The sequence below is a fragment of the Leucoraja erinacea genome, chromosome 11, assembly GCF_028641065.1.
Source record: "Leucoraja erinacea ecotype New England chromosome 11, Leri_hhj_1, whole genome shotgun sequence".
NCBI lineage: Eukaryota > Metazoa > Chordata > Chondrichthyes > Rajiformes > Rajidae > Leucoraja > Leucoraja erinaceus.
The window spans coordinates 24,375,836-24,393,108 of NC_073387.1; the positions used below are offsets into that span (position 1 = coordinate 24,375,836).

Genomic DNA, 17,273 nt, shown 5'->3' on the forward strand with positions numbered 1-17,273 from the left:
AACTGTGGCTGTTCCTCATCATTAATCCCGATCACATCCTTCATAGTTCACAGCCTCCCCACAGGCCCAGCTGTGAGAGTTGTGGAGCATAGCAATGCCATGGCCCCAATGACCATTCCTGAGAGCAGCAAGTGGGAGCCCTTCAGGAGTGGGTAGGGTGAGAGAGAGGGGTGGGGAGAGAGAGTGAGAGGGGGCAGGGGGAGAGAGGGGGGGGAAGGGGGAGAGAGAGGGGGCAGTGCAGCTCAATGCAGAATGGCATCTGTCGCTGTAATCGAGGCATGTGCGGATGCACTGGGGGGAGAGGCATTCTTTGTTGCATCGTCCCCACTGTGACTGAGAGGGGGCAGGGGGGGGCGAGCACTGTGACTGATTCCCCAGTCACTGTACTGCATCATTATCTGTCCTAACTCTATCCGTGCAGGAACTGTGGGGGGCACAGGGGGAGAGGGGGGGCAGGGGAGCAGCAAGTGGGAGCCTCCTTACAGGGTGGGGTAGGGGGCAGGGGGAGAGAGGGGGGGGAGGGGGAGAGGGGGGCAGGGGGAGAGAGAGGGGGAGAGGGGGGGGGGGAGAGGGGGGCAGGGCACCTCAGGGGGCAGAGGGGGGGCAGGGGGAGAGAGGGGGGGGGGAGAGAGGGGGAGAGAGGGGGGGGGCAGGGGGAGAGAGGGGGGTGCAGCTCCGGGCAGAGGGAGAGGCAGGGGGGGCGAGGGGGGGGCAGAGGGGGGGCAGGGGGAGAGAGGGGGGGCAGGGGGGAGAGGGGGGGCAGGGGGAGAGGGGGGGGGAGGGGGGAGGGCAGGGGGAGAGGGGGGGGCAGGGGGAGAGAGGGGGGGCAGGGGGAGAGGGGGGGGCAGGGGGAGAGGGGGGGGGAGCAGGGGGGAGAGAGAGGGGGGGCAGGGGGAGAGAGGGGGGGGGCAGGGGGAGGGGGGGGCAGGGGGAGAGAGGGGGGGCAGGGGGAGAGAGGGGGGGGCAGGGGGAGAGAGGGGGGGCAGGGGGGGAGAGGGGGGGCAGGGGGGAGAGGGAGGGGGGGGAGAGGGGGAGAGAGGGGGGCAGGGGGAGAGAGGGGGGGCAGGGGGAGAGAGGGGGGCAGGGGGGAGGGGGGGAAGGGGGAGGAGGGGGGGCGGGGAGAGGGGGGGGGCAGGGGGGAAAGGAGGGGACAGGGAGAGAGGGTGGGGAGAGAAACAGGCGTAGAGAGGGAGGTGGGGGAAAGGGGGTTGGGGAGAGAGGGAGTGGGGCAGGGAGAGAGATGTGGGGGCACGGGACAGTAACAGCGATATTCCAGATATGCTACTGCACAAAGGACAGATTCAATGTAAACGATAAAAATACTGTAGACACAAAATGCTGGAGTAACTGAGCCGGTCAGGCAGAATCTCTGGAGACCATGGGTGGGTGAGGTTTCGGGACCTTTCTTCAGACTGTCGACAAACAATGAGACTGGAGGGTGGCTAAAATTGACAATACATTGATACAGCGGAGGGTAACATTGATCACGTGAGGGAGAACAGCCCGTCTGGGGAACTGCGCTAGACAGGCCATTATCCTGGGCCTCCCAGAGGCAGGGTCCGTGGAGAGGGAACCATGGAATTTGTGGCACGTTCACCCTTCGCTGCTACTCAGGGGTGATGTTCCCTTGCTGTCTCTCCCCCTCACCTCCCTGAACCCCCTGATGCCCGGTTTGGATGTTACCTGGGCGGATGTTGGAGACAGCGGCTCCCTGCCCCATTCGGCAGCCGGTGAATCCAACCAACAACCCGTCCGCGCATCGCACCACATTCAGAACCAAACACTAAACTCAGGGGGTGCAGCATGAAGAATCGCCGCTTCAGTCCCGGGACAGGGAAGCCCCCCTGCCCCACGACGTGCCACCGGCTGGTGGGCACGGACCCCCCTCATATCTCCACGTCACTCTCCTTGTCGTTGTCATGGTCACCATCGTAAAACTCGTTCCCCGCGTCGGGCCTGAGGGGAGGCAGAGGGAGTTCACTCATACACCCACAGCACCAGGAAACGCAGTCAGTGTATAAAATCATCAGGGGAATAGATTGCGCAAACACATGGAGTCTTTTAACCAGGGTAGGGGAATCGAGAACCAGAGGGACTAGGTTTAAGGTGTGAGGGGAAAGATTTAACAGGAACCTGAGGGCAACTTTTCCACACAGAAGGTGTTCGGTGTATGGAACGAGCTGCCAGAGGAGGTAGTTGAGGCAGGTACGAGAATAACATTTAAGGAACATTTGGAAACGTAAATGGATAGCACAGGTTTAGAGAGATATGGGCCAAATGCAGGCAGATGGGACTAGAGCAGACGGGGCATGTTGGTCAGCAAGGACAAGTTGTGCCAAACAGCCTGCTTCCACAATTTGGACTATGACTCTCACAAAACAGTACAGTGACAGGGCCTTCGGCCCACACTGCTCCCTCGCCTAATGGAGCTGGCATCATATCCGGGACATCTGACCCCAGAGACAGAGACACCTCAGCCATTGGTGGCCATTCAGTTTGGCCTTCGGTGGCCAGTGAGTGCGGCCATCAGTGGGCAGTGAGCGGTGAGTGAGTGTGGCCAGTGAGTGCGGCTGGTGCCAGACCCACCTGCTGTAGTTATCCTCGGACCCTCGTTCGTCAGGGTCGGGGTCATCCGGCCGCTCGTAGGTCAGGAGATCAGAGGGCACATCGTGGATCTGTACACTGGGCGCGTGGCTCAGCATCTTCAGGTTCTCAAAGATGGTCTGTCTGATCTGGTCCAGGTACTGGGGGAGGAAGCAGAGATCTTAGTCACCCTCACAGACACAACCCCCTCTCATACCCTCCTAACCCTCAGTGACCCTGCCCAACAACCCCCCTCCTTCACTCCATCATGGGGTTCCCACATCTAACATGGCATCGGTGGGTGTTTGGGAGAGGGGAGGACGGGGCGATGGGAGAGGGAGAGATGGAGGAAATGGGGGCGAGAGGACACGGGGGAGGGGAGGGGGAAGGACACAGAGAGACATGGGGGGGGGAGAGAGGTTGCATGGGGAGGGGGAAGGACACAGAGGAAAAGGAGGACACAGTGAGGGGGGAGATCTCAAGGCGGGGGGGTCTCAGGGGTCCCGGACTGACCTGTCGGGTGTTCTGGTTCTCGATCCTGGTGCTGACATCAGGGTGAAGGGTGAAGTCGGGAGCAAAGTACTCAAAGTATTCTGTGGGAGAGAGATCTTGGGTCATTGCTTCTGTTAGAGATCCCAGCCCTTCCTGCCTCCACCGCCACCCCTAGCAGCGTGTTCCAGGCCCCCACCACCCTCTATCGGCCCCACCTATCTTTATTATACTTATAAAACTGATCTTGGATGTGTATATATTTGTGTGATGTTCGTGTGCGTTTCACATCTCCTCGAAAACACAACGCGCTAACGGTGACATTTTTACATATTCCAATAGAGATTTACGCCGTGCTGTCAAAAATCGCCTTATCTGAAAATTTCATGCATTATTTCTCGAGTTATTTATGAAAATGTTCACAAATGTGCAGATACTCGGAAAAAATAACTGCTTTTTCCCTGTGCTTGCAGCTGTGATGTCACAATGGGATTGCAGCCCTGCATCCGACATGCCTCGATTACAGAGACAGATGCCAGTCTGCCAGAGCTGCACTGCCCCCTCTCCCCCCTTGCCCCCCCCCTCTCTCAGCCTGCCCCCATCTCTACACCGAAGGAAATGCCCCCTCTAGTACAGGTCCACCATTGATTTTCCAGCACCCTTGGTTTCAGAGCCTTTCTGCGATATCCGTTTTGACAGACCAACAGAGGTCACGGCTGGCAAAAGTTGTCCAACGATACAGGAATGGTGAGCCTAGACCGCCGGGGGGGGGGGGAGCCTAGACCGCCGGGGGGGGGGCAAGATGCAGCTCGGCTTTGGCAACAAATCTGTCGGCTCCAGCCAGGGTGGAGTTTCAGAGACCAGGCAACAGGGAGCAAATTCTACCCGCCGCTTGGCCACAGAGGTCCAGATGAGGTCGAGATAACCATATAACCATATAACAATTACAGCACAGAAACAGGCCATCTCGGCCCTACAAGTCCATGCCGAACAAATTTATTTCCCCTTAGTCCCACCTGCCTGCACTCGTACCATAACCCTCCATTCCCTTCTCATCCATATGCCTATCCAATTTATTTTTAAATGATACTAATGAACCTGCCTCCACCACTTCCACTGGGAGCTCATTCCACACCGCCACCACTCTCTGCGTAAAGAAGTTCCCCCTCATATTACCCCTAAACCTCTGGAGTTGGGGCGAGATCTGCTGCCCTACCCAGCCTAGGTGCCACATTTTGGGGGCAGAGATTGCCAGTTTCTTGATTAGTAAGGGTGTCAGGGGTTGAGGGGAGAAGGCACAGGAATGGGGTTGAGACTGATAGATTGAATGGCAGAGAAGACTGCTCCTCGAATTTATGAATAGACCTTCACTACACCAGCAATTTGTGTCTATCTTACAAATTTCAGGACGTATGATAATAAAACACTCTGGATTCTGGGAGTTGTTTGAGCTACGTTGGTGCTCCCGGTATCCCGCTTTATTTGACCAATATTACATTGGTGTTGTAATGTGCGCTTTGAGCTGGATTTGGGAGTTCCCCACCTCTGACGCCCAGTCACTTACCGTTGTACGGCAGCTCATCACTTATCTCTTCGTCCACAAGTAGCGAGGTTTCAAAGGTCCTGGGGGAGACATCCACAGTGAGCGAAGAGCTGCCCCCAACACCCCCATTCCCACCGCCAACCTGCCTCACTCCTTCCCTCTCCGCCGCCTCACCAGGGGTAGCACAGCGCCAGAGACCCAGATTTGATCCTGGCTATGGGTGCTATTTGTACGTTCTCCCTGTGACCTTGTGGGTTTTCTTGAGGTGCCCTGGTTTCCTCCCACAATCCAAAGACGTACAGGTTTGTAGGTTAATTTGGCGTCGATAAAAATTGTAAATTGTCCCTAGTGTGTAGGATAGTGCTAGTGTACGGGGTGATCGCTGGTCGGTGTGGCCTCGGTGAGCTGAGGCTTATGTTTCCGTGCCGTATCTCTAAACTGAATAGTGCCTAGCCAGTGGTCTGGTCCCGGTAGGAGTCAGTGACAGGCATGCGATGGGCTCACCCATCCCCACAACCCTTCTCCTTCCACGATTAACCCAGTGAATTCTCCAGCTTTTTGTTAACTAACCTATAAAGAACACGCCCTTCCCCCCCCCCCCCCCCTGTGCCCCACCTGGATTCATCCCCCCCCTTCCATCTATATTCCTTCCTCTGGCTTTATTATGCGCAATTCTTCCCCGACTCCCGATATTGTCCGGCTCCAGCAACTCACCAGCACCGGGCGACGTTGCGGACGGTGTAGCCGCCACCACCCATCACCAGCAGAGGGATGTTGAAGCTCTTCACAAACTCCACACAGTCCCTGCAAACAGAACGAGCAGAGGGACCGTGTGAGCCAGTCACAGGCAGGGGGGGGGGGGGGGGGGGGGGGAGGGGGAGGTGGGTGACGGGTGATGTGGGACTAGGAGAGGGGATGTTATCCATGCCCTTTGATTTGTGGTTGAGTGGAGTTGGGGTGAGGTTGAGTAGAGAGGGGGGGGGGGATGGGGGAACAAGAGTGGGACGTGGGGGGTAGGTGAGGGGGCACAGACGGGGGGGGAGCAGTGGGACGGGGGGGGGGGGTCAGGGGTGGTTGTTAACTGTGCCCTGTGATACTGAGAGGTGATGGAGCAGAGACAGGGTGGGGAAAGAGGATGGGGGGTGGGGTCGACAGAGGTAGACGTTACCCGTGTCCTTTGATGCTGAGGTTGAAGCAGCCGAGACGATCACACCCCAGCGAGTCGGCGCCGCACTGCAATGAGGAGAGACCAACGTTAGCCAGAGGTGGACACTAAATGCTGGAGTAACTCAGCGGGACAGGCAGCATCTCTGGAGAGAAGGAATGGGTGACGTTTCGGGTCGAGACCTTTCTTCAGACTCTGGGTCTGGGTAAAGACGTGGTCGTAGAGTCGGAGGGAGGGAAGAATCACAGAGGAGGAGCAGTGAGAGAGGATGTTGCTGAACTCTCGTCGGAGAGAGGAGGAGAACTTCTTCAAAGTAGACATACCTTGAGGAGATTTTGCAGTGGAGCGGGCAAAATGTGTAGGAAAGAACTGCAGATGCTGGTTTAAATTGAAGGTAGACACAAAGCGCTGGAGTAACTCTGCGGGACAGACAGCATCTCTGGAGAGATGGAATGGGTACCGTTTCGGGTCCCGCTGAGTTACTCCAGCATTTTGTGTCTCAAGTCAGCCAGAGTTTTGGAATCCCCTGGCCCCGGGAACTCACCCTCTTCCCAACCCTGACCACTGTAATTCCCCCGCCACCCCATCCCCGCACCTCCTCCATTGTCAGTGTGGTCACACACGAACTGGGGGTGTAGCACCTCATATTCCGCTTGGGCAGCTTGCAACCCAATGGTATGAAGACTGAATTCTCCCATTACAAATAAAAATCCTCTCCACCTTCTTCCCACCCACCCCCTCTCCCCCCATCCATGCACCCACATTTCTCCACCCGTCACCCTGCTTCTCCCCCCCTCCTCCACACACTAATCTCCCATCCCCGAGTCGAAACATTTCCCTTTCATTCCCCCCCTTCCCCCTCCACTTTCCAGCTAAATCCCTCCCTCCAGCTTTACAGTTCACTCCCTCTCTTCTATCCTTATGGATTGGAACGGTTTAGAAGGATATGGGCCAAACGCGGGCAGGTGGGACTAGTGTAGATGGGACATGTTGGTCGGCATGGACCAGTTGGGCCGAAGGGCCAGTGTCCGTGCTGTATGAATCTGATACCCTTTTGTCTCCTTGTGACCTCCAGCTTTTGTCACTAACCCCCCCCATCCCCCACCTGTATTCGCCTATCACTTGCCAGGCTTTATCTGCCCCCCACCTCTCTTTTCCAGCTTTCCCTCCACTACTACATCAGTCTGAAGAATGGTCCCAGCCCGAAACGCCGTCTATCCATTCCCTCCACAAATGCTGTCTGACCGGCTGAGTGCCTCCATCACTTTGCGTTTTCAACCCAGCCTCTCCCCTTCATAGAAACATAGAAAATAGGTGCAGGAGTAGGCCATTCGGCCCTTCGAGCCTGCACCGCCATTCAATATGATCATGGCTGATCATCCAACTCAGTATCCTGTACCTGCTTCTCTCCATACCCCCTGATCCCTTTAGCCACAAGGGCCACATCTAACTCCCTCTTAAATATAGCATCCGTATCCGACACACCAAACTCTGGCAGAGCGGAGAGAATGCAGTGTGGAGAGAATACACTACATTCCTCTAATGATCCTGCCTCCCGGTGGCGTTTTAGGGAGCATGGATTTGGGGGGGGGGGGGGGGGGGGAGGAGATACAGATGCGCAGCGGTAGGGTTGCTCCCTTACAGCGCCAGAGACCCGGGTTCGATCCTGACCATGGGTGCTGTCTGTACGGAGTTGGTACATTCCCCCCTGTAACTGCGTGGGTTTCCTCCGGTTTCCTTCCACACTTCAAAGATGTGCAGGTTTGTAGGCGAATTGGCTTTGGTAAAATTGTAATTTGTCCCTAGTGTGTAGGATAGTGTTGGTGTACAGGGTCGGCAGAGTCAGTGGGGCAAAGGGCCTGTTGCCGCGCTGCTAAAGTCTAATGTGTGAAAGAGGCAGTATGCTGGGACAGGTCGGGCCCCCGTTACCCCCTCAACACCGCCCTCCCCACAGCCCACGGATGGATATGGGGATTGACCGGCCGTCTAGAGACTCACCTGGAGAACGATGCAGGTGGGCTGGTAGAAGTCCACAACCTGTTTGATGACCGGCTGGAACAGCAACCTGTAACCTGCAACACCAAGAGAATCAGCATTACAGTCACACAGCAGGGAACAGGCCATTCTCATCCATGCCGACCAAGATGCCTAATCTATATTCGTTCTACCTGCCTGCGTTTAGTCCATGTCCCTCTAAATCTTTCCTATCCATGTACCTGTCCAAATGGCTTTTAAATGTTGTTATGGTACCTGCCTCAACTACCGTCTCTGCAGCTTGTTCCATATACCCACCACCCTTGGTGTGAAAAAGTTTCCCCACAAGTTCCTATTAAATCTTTCCCCGCTCACCTTAAACCTATGTCCTCTGATTCTTGATTTTCTTACCCTAGGTAAGACAGTGCAATTAAACCTATCTATTCCCCTCATGATTTCATCTATAAGATCACCCTCATCCTTCTGCACTCCAAGATAAAAAGTCCTAGCCTGCCCAACCTATCGCTGTAGCTCGAGTCCCGGAAACAATCGGACTTTACTAGATTTTATCTTGCATTATTTCTATATCGTGTATCTGTACACTGTGGACGGCTTGATTGAAATTATGTGTAGTTTTTCGCTGATGTATAGCACACAACAAAAGCTTTTCACTGTATCTTGGTACACGTTGACAAGAAACTAAACAACCTTGTAAATGTTCTCTGCACCCTTTTTAGCTCAGCATCAGCCTTCCGATAGGAGGGTGAGCAAAACCGAACAGTATTCCAAATGTGGCCTCTCCAACGTCTTGTACAACTCTAACATAACGCCCCCAACCTCTAAACTCAATCCCTGGACTGATGAAGGTCAGCGTGCCTATGTCTACGTTACCGCGTTACACCCATCACACCAGCGTTGCCCGATACCTGCTCCAAACAAGGAACAGGATTGGGAGAAGCGGATAGTTTTTGTGGCGATTGAGTACTTCCTCCTTACTTTGGTCATCGATTCCATCGCGTAGAGGGACATTGAGGCAGTAATACCGTCCGCTCTCAGCTCCAACTTCGTACATGTCACCTGCAGAGAGATTCGCAACTCAGCAGTCGTCCCAAATACACAACAGTAGAAAGCATCTTATCGGGAAGCATCACAGCACAGTTTGGGAACAGCTCCATCCAAGACCGCAAGAAGAGTTGTGGACGCGGCCCAGACCATCATACAAACCAACCTCCCTTCCATTGACTACATCTTCACTTCACGTTGAGTTGGCAAGGCCACCAGCGTAATCAAGGACCAGACTCACCCCGGTCACTCCATCTTCTCCTCTCTCCCATCAGACGAGAGGCACAGAAGTGTGAAAACGCATGCCTCCAGATTCAGGGACAGTTTCTTCCCAGCAGTTACCAGGTAACTGAACCATCCTATCACCAACTAGTCCTGATTTCCCATCTACTTCATTGAAGACCCTCAGACTATCTTTAATCGGACTTTGCCTTGCACTAAACGCTATTCCCTTTATCATGTATCTGTGGACGGCTTGATTGGAATAATGTATAGTCTTTCCGTTGACTGGATAGCACGCAACAAAAAGCTTTTCACTGCACCTCGGTGCACGTGACAATAAAATAAACTAGGAGGTTAAAACCACCTTCAGTGCCGTGCCAAAGAAAAGTAATGTGACCTGTCCCATTGACTGTTGCCCCAGTCGCTCTGACATGGACGATAATGAAGTGCTTTGACGGACGGGTGATGTCCCACATCTGTGCCAGTCTCCTGGACCCTTGCAATCTGCACCTCTTCATGCCACCACTGTTGGCCAGATCAAAAATATCATCAACAATTCCTGCTACACTGATGAATTAAGGTCACTTGGTTTAAAGTGCTCCACCCCCTTCTATTACTGCAGAAGGCCGTCAATTGATGTTTTGAAGCCAAAGATAGATAGATTCTTGATTAGAACAGATGTTAGGACTTATGGGAGAAAGACAGGAGAATGGGGTTAGGAGGGAGAGATAGATCAGCCATGATTGAATAGATAGGCCACACGGCCTAACTCTGCTCCTATCACTTATGATTTCCGACTTTAGAAATTCACCCATACAGAATTTACAAATTATCACCCAAAAGTCGAGATACGGAATGAAAATCCACTCTTACATCGTTTATGTACAAATGAAAAACCCCCCACGAAATGTATACCGAGAACAACTAGTTTACCAATAACAACGGTAGCAGGCTGTCGGCTCACAGCGGGTCCTTGAAGAAATTTGCTTTGGAAACCGACTAGGCAATCTCTTCTGTTGAAACTTGTGAAACGATACTTTAATATGAAATCGATTTGTGGTTAATTACAACAAACAATCCTTTCTCTTTTAATAATAATGATAATAAATGTTATTTATGGGCGCCTTTCAAGAGTCTCAAGGACACCTTACAAAGATTTAGCAGGTAGAGGAAAAACATGTAAGGGGAATTAAATAAATAGTAGAGACATGACTAGTACACAAAGTAAAGACAGAATTCAATTCAATTGTATTGCCCACAATACAGTCAGAGTTACCTTGCCTATAGGCTGCAAATCCACAGGGACATTACCGTAGAGGGACCCTGGGGAGGGGGGGGGTTGCGAGAACAAAGGGGGACCCAGCAGTGGAGGCCCGCTCAGAAATAAGGGGGCATACGGCCTCCCGCTGCCACGTACGGCGGCAGGCAGTAGATAAGACTGTTCAGTGAACTTTTTGTAACTTTGTCGACTCTTGTGTACTGCCCAGGTGAGGTCAGCTGTATGATTTTATCGGGTTGTATGCAAAGTAAAGCATTTCACTGTACCTAGGTACACATGACATTAAAGTATCATTGAATCATTGAAGATTTTCCCCTGGTAACGCATCATCACTGCGATGAATGGATAAAATTAAACTTGCGTTACGGGAAATGCAATACAGGATACAGGTGCTTTCCTAGTCACACAACCCCTTGTAGCACGGGTCTCCAGTGCAACTGAATTTTCACCCCAGCCCACCCCGAAAGGTCTCACCTGTCCCAGGAAAGAAGTAGTTCCCGTACTTGTGGAAGGATACGGTCATGACTCTGTCAGTGAGGTAAAAGGCTTCCTGCACCCCATCACCGTGATGGATATCGATGTCGATGTACAGCACCCGAGGGTGATACCTGGAGGTTAATGACACCAGGTCAGAGATCGGCGAGTAGAAACAGGGAACTGCAGATGCTACTGGCTTACAACGAAAGACACAAAATGCTGGAGTAACTCAGCGGGTCAGGCAGCATCTTGAGAACAAACATGGATAGGTGTCGCTTCTGGTTGAGACCCTTCCTCAGAGATCACCACCCGCCCACAAGCATCAAATGCTAAAAGCACAACAGCCACAGCCACAGCCTTTGACAGAGATTTAAAGACTTAGAACATAGGGCAGTGTAGCACAGGATCCTTGATAGTCCGTGATTAGTTTAGTTCAGAGATGGAGTGTGGGAACAGGCCCTTCCGCCCACCGAGTCCGTACCAACCAATAATCATCCGTACACTAGTACTATCCTACACACGAGAGGCAATTTACAGAAGCCAATTAACCAACAAACCTGTACATCTTTAGTATGTGACAATAAACTAACCAAATATGGGGGGGGGGTGACCTGGAGCACCCAGAGAAAACCCACGCAGTCATAGGGAGAACGTATAAAGTCCGTGCAGACAGCTTCCGTTGTCAGGATGGTACACAAGTCTCTGGCACTGTGAGGCAGCAGCTCTACCGCTGCGTCACTGTGCCGCTCCCAGAGAGAATTGCATGATCATTGTGCTGAGTTAAACTGATCTCCTCTGCTTGCACGTGATCCATATTCCCCCCCCATTCCCTCCAAACCCATGTACCTATCGAAAAGCCTCAAACATCATTATTCTAATTGTAAAGGTATCTTACTTTAGCAATTCGAGGATTCCAATGACAATATCGTTCACGTAACAGAATCCGGAGGCCTGAGGAAAGAAGAATTGAGGTTTATTATTATCACATGTACCGAGTACAGTGGTTTTGCATGCTATCCAATCAGACCAGACATAAATACAATGAAGTCAAACTTAAGTACAATAACTAGAGCAAAGGGGATGATACAGAGTGCAGAATGTAGTTCTCAGCATTGTAGCGCATCAGTCCCAGCGACAAAGTCCAATGTCCACAATGGGGTAGAGGTGAATCAGACAGTACACTAGCTCATTGAAGGACCGTTCAGAAGCCTGATAACAGAGAGAAAGAAGCTGTTCCTGAGTCTGGTGGTACGCACTTTCAAGCTTCAGTACCTTTTACCGGATAGAAGCGGGGAGAAAGAATGACCGGGGTGGGATGTCTTTGATTATGGTGGCTGCTTTCCCGAGGCAGCGTGAAGTATAAATGATGTCGATGGTGGGGTGTCTGGTCTGTGTGATGGACTGTGATGCAATACAATTTCTTGCGGAACGAGAGTGAGATCCTAACTTATGGAAGAACTGTTTGGATGCCTGCTAACAGTGGGGAAGAAGCTGTTCCCGAGTCTGGTGATGGGCGCTTCAAGCTTCAGTACTTTCTGCCGAATGGGAGCAGGGACGAGAAGAAAAGACCGGGTATATTTTAGGCCTCGTGCGCGTGTGGTGTGTTTAACCAGTTCTGTTCATCTCAAGGTGCAGTACCTCAAATTTCTTGGCGTGGTGAAGGCCTCCTGCCCAGTTAATGGCGATGTCACACACCTAAAAACACAAGGACACGTGTCAACAGCTGAGCAAAATCCCAACGCCAGCAGTGGCTGAGTGAACACCACCTGCAGTAGGTTAGTTTATCATCACTTGTAACGAGGTACAGTGAAAAGCTTTTGTTTGCTTGCTATACAGTCAATGGACTGTACACAATTACAATCAAGCTGCCCAGTGTACAGATACAGGATAAAGGGAATAAGGAGGGAGCGGGAGAGGGGATGAGATGGGACATGGGGATGAGCAAGAGGGGATGTGGTAGTGTGACGGGGGCGAAAGGAGGGTGGGGGCGAGGAGGGAGGGTGGGGAGGGGGGGAGGGGAGGGAGGTGGGAGGGGCGAGAGGAGGGTGGGGCGTGGGCGAGAGGAGGGTGGGGGGGACTGACAAGAGGAGGGTGGGGGGGACAAGAGGAGGGGGGGGAGAGAGAGAGAGAGGGCTGGGGAGAAAACAAGAGGAGGGGGAGAGGAAAGACGGGGATAGAGGCATGTGTGGAGTGAGAGGGTGCATGAGGGATGTGAGGGAGGGTGAGAGGGGGGTGGGGGAGAGTGAGAGGAGGAAGAGGGTGAGTGGGGAGTGAGAGGGATGCGGGAGACATGCAGCCTGCAAGCTGGAGCAATAGATGTGAGCCCAGAGGCAGTGGAGTGCATCATTGAGAGTGGGGTGCAGGGGTGTCCACATGCACACCGCTGACCCCGTCCGCCTACCATGCACTCAAACCCGACGCCAGGTCCCGTCCGTCGCGCCCAGTTACCTTATTGTTGAGCTGCGTGGCTCCCTGCAGAGACGCCCCGGTATAGCGGGAACAGAACTCGAACAACCCTGGGAAGACGGGGCTGCAAAAACAAACAGGATGCAGTCAGCTGGGAGCTGGAGCCTGCGCTCCTGGTGCGGGCTAAGGCCACTGAGGCAACCTCACACCCTTCCTTACAGCAAGTAAACGGCCACACATACTGGCCACCTCAATCACAGCTCTGTGACACTCAGCCACGTTGACCAATGCATGGCACGTCCATTATTCTTTGGGAAATACAAAGAAGCAGCGGGGAGAACCACTACGTCGGCGCCAGAAACCAGGGTGCGATCCTGACCTCGGGTGCTGTCTGTGTGAAGTTTCCACGTTCTCCCTGTGACTGCTCCGGTTTCCTCCCACATCCCAAAGGTTTGAAAGTTAATTGGCTTCTGTAAATTGCCCCCCTAGTGGATGAGAAAGTGCAATAACATAGAAGTAGGTCGACAGGAACCGTTTCCACCCTGTAACTCTAAAAGTAAAGAGTGCAGAGATTTACAAGCAGATCGACAGGAATAATTGGGCGGACTTGGGCAGTTTTCTTTCAAATAAACAGGGCAGTTGTGAGACTTGTGTCGGGCACCACAGTGGCGCAGCAGTAGAGCTGCTGCCTTACAGTGCCAGAGACCCGGGTTTGATCCTGACTACAGGGTGCTGTCTGTGTAGGGCAGGGGTCAGCAACCTACAGCCCCCAGGCCGAATGTGGCCCGTAACCCAAAATCATCTGGCCCGCGGGCGGATTTTTTCCCCCATAATCATCTGGCCTGCCGAGCTCCTGCCCTGAGCGCGGGTAGAGTTCTGGCTGTGCCGCATCCTGCGCAAAGCCACCGGCACGTGCGCGCACCTTCTGTGAACATGTTTAAGAAAGATCTGCAAATGCTGGAAACATCGAAGGTAGACAAAAATGCTGGAAAAACTCAGCGGGTGAGACGTGCAAGGATTGCATGAGGCTGCCTCACCCGCTGAGTTTCCTCAGTATTTTTGTCTACCTTCTGTGAACACGTGATTCGATGCCTGCTATCCAGGGCGGGATCGGGACCCATGTGTTCACGTGATAGATATGGCCTGCCATTCGCTCACAGACATGCGTCCTGGCCCCAATGTTGCCGACCCCTGGTGTAGGGTTTGTACATTCGCCCTGTGGCTTTTCTCCGGGTGCTCCGGTTTCCTCCCACATCCCAAAGACGTGCAGGTTTGTAGGTTAAATGGCTTCTGTAAATTGTCCCTAGTGTGTAGGGAGTGGATGAGAAAGTGGTATAACATGGAACTAGTGTGAACGGGTAATCGATGGACGGCGTGGACTCGGTGGGCGGCAGGGACACTATCGGACGATGCCTCCTCACCAGTCGTCGCCCACGTTGAAGGTGTTGAGGCTCTTGGTGAACCCCTGCATGTTGTTGGGGCTGACGCGCTGTAGGAAGTCGATGTAATCCTCCGAGTGGAAGCGACACATGTCGTGCTGCGAGGCCTGGTACGGTTTGAAGACCTGCGGAGAGGGGAAGAGTTGTCAGGAGTAACCTCCCTCTCCACATATCCATGCCCATCTGACAGCCTCTTAAACACCCCTATCGCACCTGCCCCCACCACCACCCCCAGCAGCGCTTTTCAGGTCCCACCACCCTCTGTTGAAGAAGTGCACATCTCTCACATCAGTGGCACAGTGATCCAGTGGTAGAGTTACTACTTCACAGCGCCAGAGGCCTGAGTTTGATCCTAACCGGGTGCTGCCATACGGAGTTTGTACGTTCTCCCTGTGCATTCCCCATTTGCTAAACACAAAGTACTGGAGTAACTCAGCGAGTCAGGCAGCATCTCTGCAGAAAAGGAATAGGTGACGTTTGTGCCGGTTTCCTCCCACATCCCAAACACATGTGGTTTGTAGGTTAATTGGCCCTCTGTAAATTGCCCCTGGTGTGTAGGGAGAGGATGAGGAAGCGGAATAACATAGAAATAGGGTGAACAGTGATCAATGGTCAGTGTGGTCTCTGTGCGTCAAAGGGCCTGTTTCCATGCTGTACCTTTCAAACCAATTCAATTTAAAAAAATCTCCTTTTGTCCTCTCTCACCTTTACCCCATGACCTCTCGTCTTAGACATTTCCACCCTGGGAAATAGTTTTATATTGTATTTTCTGACTTAAGGACAAAATTGACTTATGGACGTCTAATGACGGAACCCGTTTGCTATCCTAGGGACGGTCTATGTTAATTAAATGGCGATCAAGATCACAAGCTGCTGTCTTTAAAGAAAGGAAGGCTAAAGCGAGGCAGGAGAATTAATGGGAGTTGGGGAGGGCGAGAACTATCCACAGATGGTTTGTGTCGCCTGTTGTGTGAGTGGATCCCGTGCAATAAATATCTGTGGTATCACAGCAGGGCAGCGGTACAGTTGCTGCCTCACGATGCCAGAGACCAGCGTTCAATCCTGACTACAGGTGCTATCTGTACGGAATTTGTACGTTCTCCCCCATGACCTTTCTCCGGATTTCTCCGGCTACCGCCAACAATCCAAAGACGTGCAAGTTTGTACGTTTATTGGCTTCTGTAAATTGTCCCTAGTGTGTAGGATAGTGCTCGTGTACGGGGTGATGGCTGGTCAGCGCGGGCTCGGTGAGCCGAGGGCGTTATTCTCTAAAGACACAAACCATCATCTTCTTGTAGAGTCCATAGTGAAGAACCAAGCTGTGTGTGAGGGACAGGCGATGTGGCTTCATGGGGTGACCGGCACCTAAACAACAAACAGAACTCAGTGTGATACAGAAACAGCAAGACACCATAGAGACAACACACGGGATAGAACATGGACAGGAAAGCGATGCCTCCAAACCACCACCATAAGGGAGACCAAATATTTAATTTGCATTTTATTTCATGCATGAATCTTGTTTCCAATGATTTAATTTGATTTACATGCAATGCTTTAATTTCGTGGGGTTGGATGAAAGCTGGAAGAGAGAATATGAGGGACAAAGCCTGGCATGCGATAGGGGTTTTTGATAGATAGATCACTCGCCGGGCTTTTTCTTGTCCCTCCTCACCTCCAGCAGCCCCCACCTTCCACCACAATCAGTCAGAACTTGAACAAATTCAAACACTTTGAACCCACTGGTCATGCACGCTCCAAATCCATACCCCCTAAACTCACAGCCCATAATCCCACACCTCTTAAACCCCAAACCCACAGCCCATCATCCCACATCCCATTCCCTGAACCCACAACCCTTATACCCCAAACCCACGCCCTGAACACACAACCTGAAGCCCCTGACCCTGCACGCTCTGAACCCACACCCCAATCAATCCCTGTGATACTACGTTCCACAACACCCCCTAAGCCCACACTTTGCTCCCCGGGATAACATCCTGCTCCCGGATCCCCATAAGCCTGGCCCAGCACCATGCATCGCCACAGTACCCTGACCCCACAGCCCCTGACCCACACACCCTGGCCCCACACCCGACCAGTATCCCCATAACCCAACCCCCCACCTGACCAGCACTCCACCACACCTGGTCCATAGTCTACACCAAAGATAATAGAAGGGCTCGTGCTCTAGTATCTTTGGTCTACACCCTCCCTCCCTCTCCCAACCCCCCACGATCCCTGGCCCATGCTCTACACCCCTTCACCTGCATCCTCCCTGACCCTGACCCCCTACCCTCCCTCCTTCTCCCTGACCAGCACCCTCACTCACCATAGTGGAAATTGCCCACATCTGGGTCATAGAAGTAGGACACCTTCCTGGCCATGGCGGGCCGAGCCTCCCGCCGAGGCACGTCACACGTCGCTGCGTCACTGCCAGCAATGCGTCCTTGCGTCACACCTCGCTGCCAGCACTACGTCCTTGCGTCACACCACACTGCCAGCACTACGTCCTTGCGTCACACCACACTGCCAGCACTACGTCCTTGCGTCACACCACACTGCCAGCACTACGTCCTTGCGTCACACCACACTGCCAGCACTACGTCCTTGCGTCACACCACACTGTCCATC

General features: G+C 53.0%; 1 protein-coding gene across 1 annotated transcript; it reads right to left on the reverse strand.

Annotated features, from left to right (window-relative positions):
• Positions 1-1,173: 1,173 nt before the first annotated feature.
• Positions 1,174-17,093, reverse strand: hdac3 (histone deacetylase 3). The gene is made up of 15 exons (XM_055642862.1): positions 16,972-17,093; positions 15,922-16,004; positions 14,622-14,764; positions 13,243-13,324; positions 12,433-12,489; positions 11,690-11,745; positions 10,792-10,925; positions 8,751-8,831; positions 7,779-7,852; positions 5,784-5,848; positions 5,330-5,419; positions 4,637-4,695; positions 3,097-3,176; positions 2,587-2,744; positions 1,174-1,956 (listed from the first exon to the last, which is right to left on the reverse strand). Exons 1-15 carry the CDS (start codon positions 17,024-17,026, stop codon positions 1,887-1,889), a joined length of 1,287 nt encoding a protein of 428 aa, XP_055498837.1. The 5' UTR covers positions 17,027-17,093; the 3' UTR covers positions 1,174-1,886.
• Positions 17,094-17,273: the final 180 nt, after the last annotated feature.

What these genes read in the sequence shown, in the direction of transcription:
- hdac3 (XM_055642862.1), bottom strand. Translation starts at nt 17,026, where the DNA reads ATGGCCAGGAAGGTGTCCTACTTCTATGACCCAGATGTGGGCAATTTC. An exon ending in ACCACGCCAAGAAATTTGAG is followed by an intron (nt 11,746 to 12,432) that starts GTACTGCACCTT and finishes TTCTTTCCTCAG; the next exon opens with GCCTCCGGATTCTGTTACGT. An exon ending in CGATGGAATCGATGACCAAA is followed by an intron (nt 7,853 to 8,750) that starts GTAAGGAGGAAG and finishes TTGGTGTTGCAG; the next exon opens with GTTACAGGTTGCTGTTCCAG.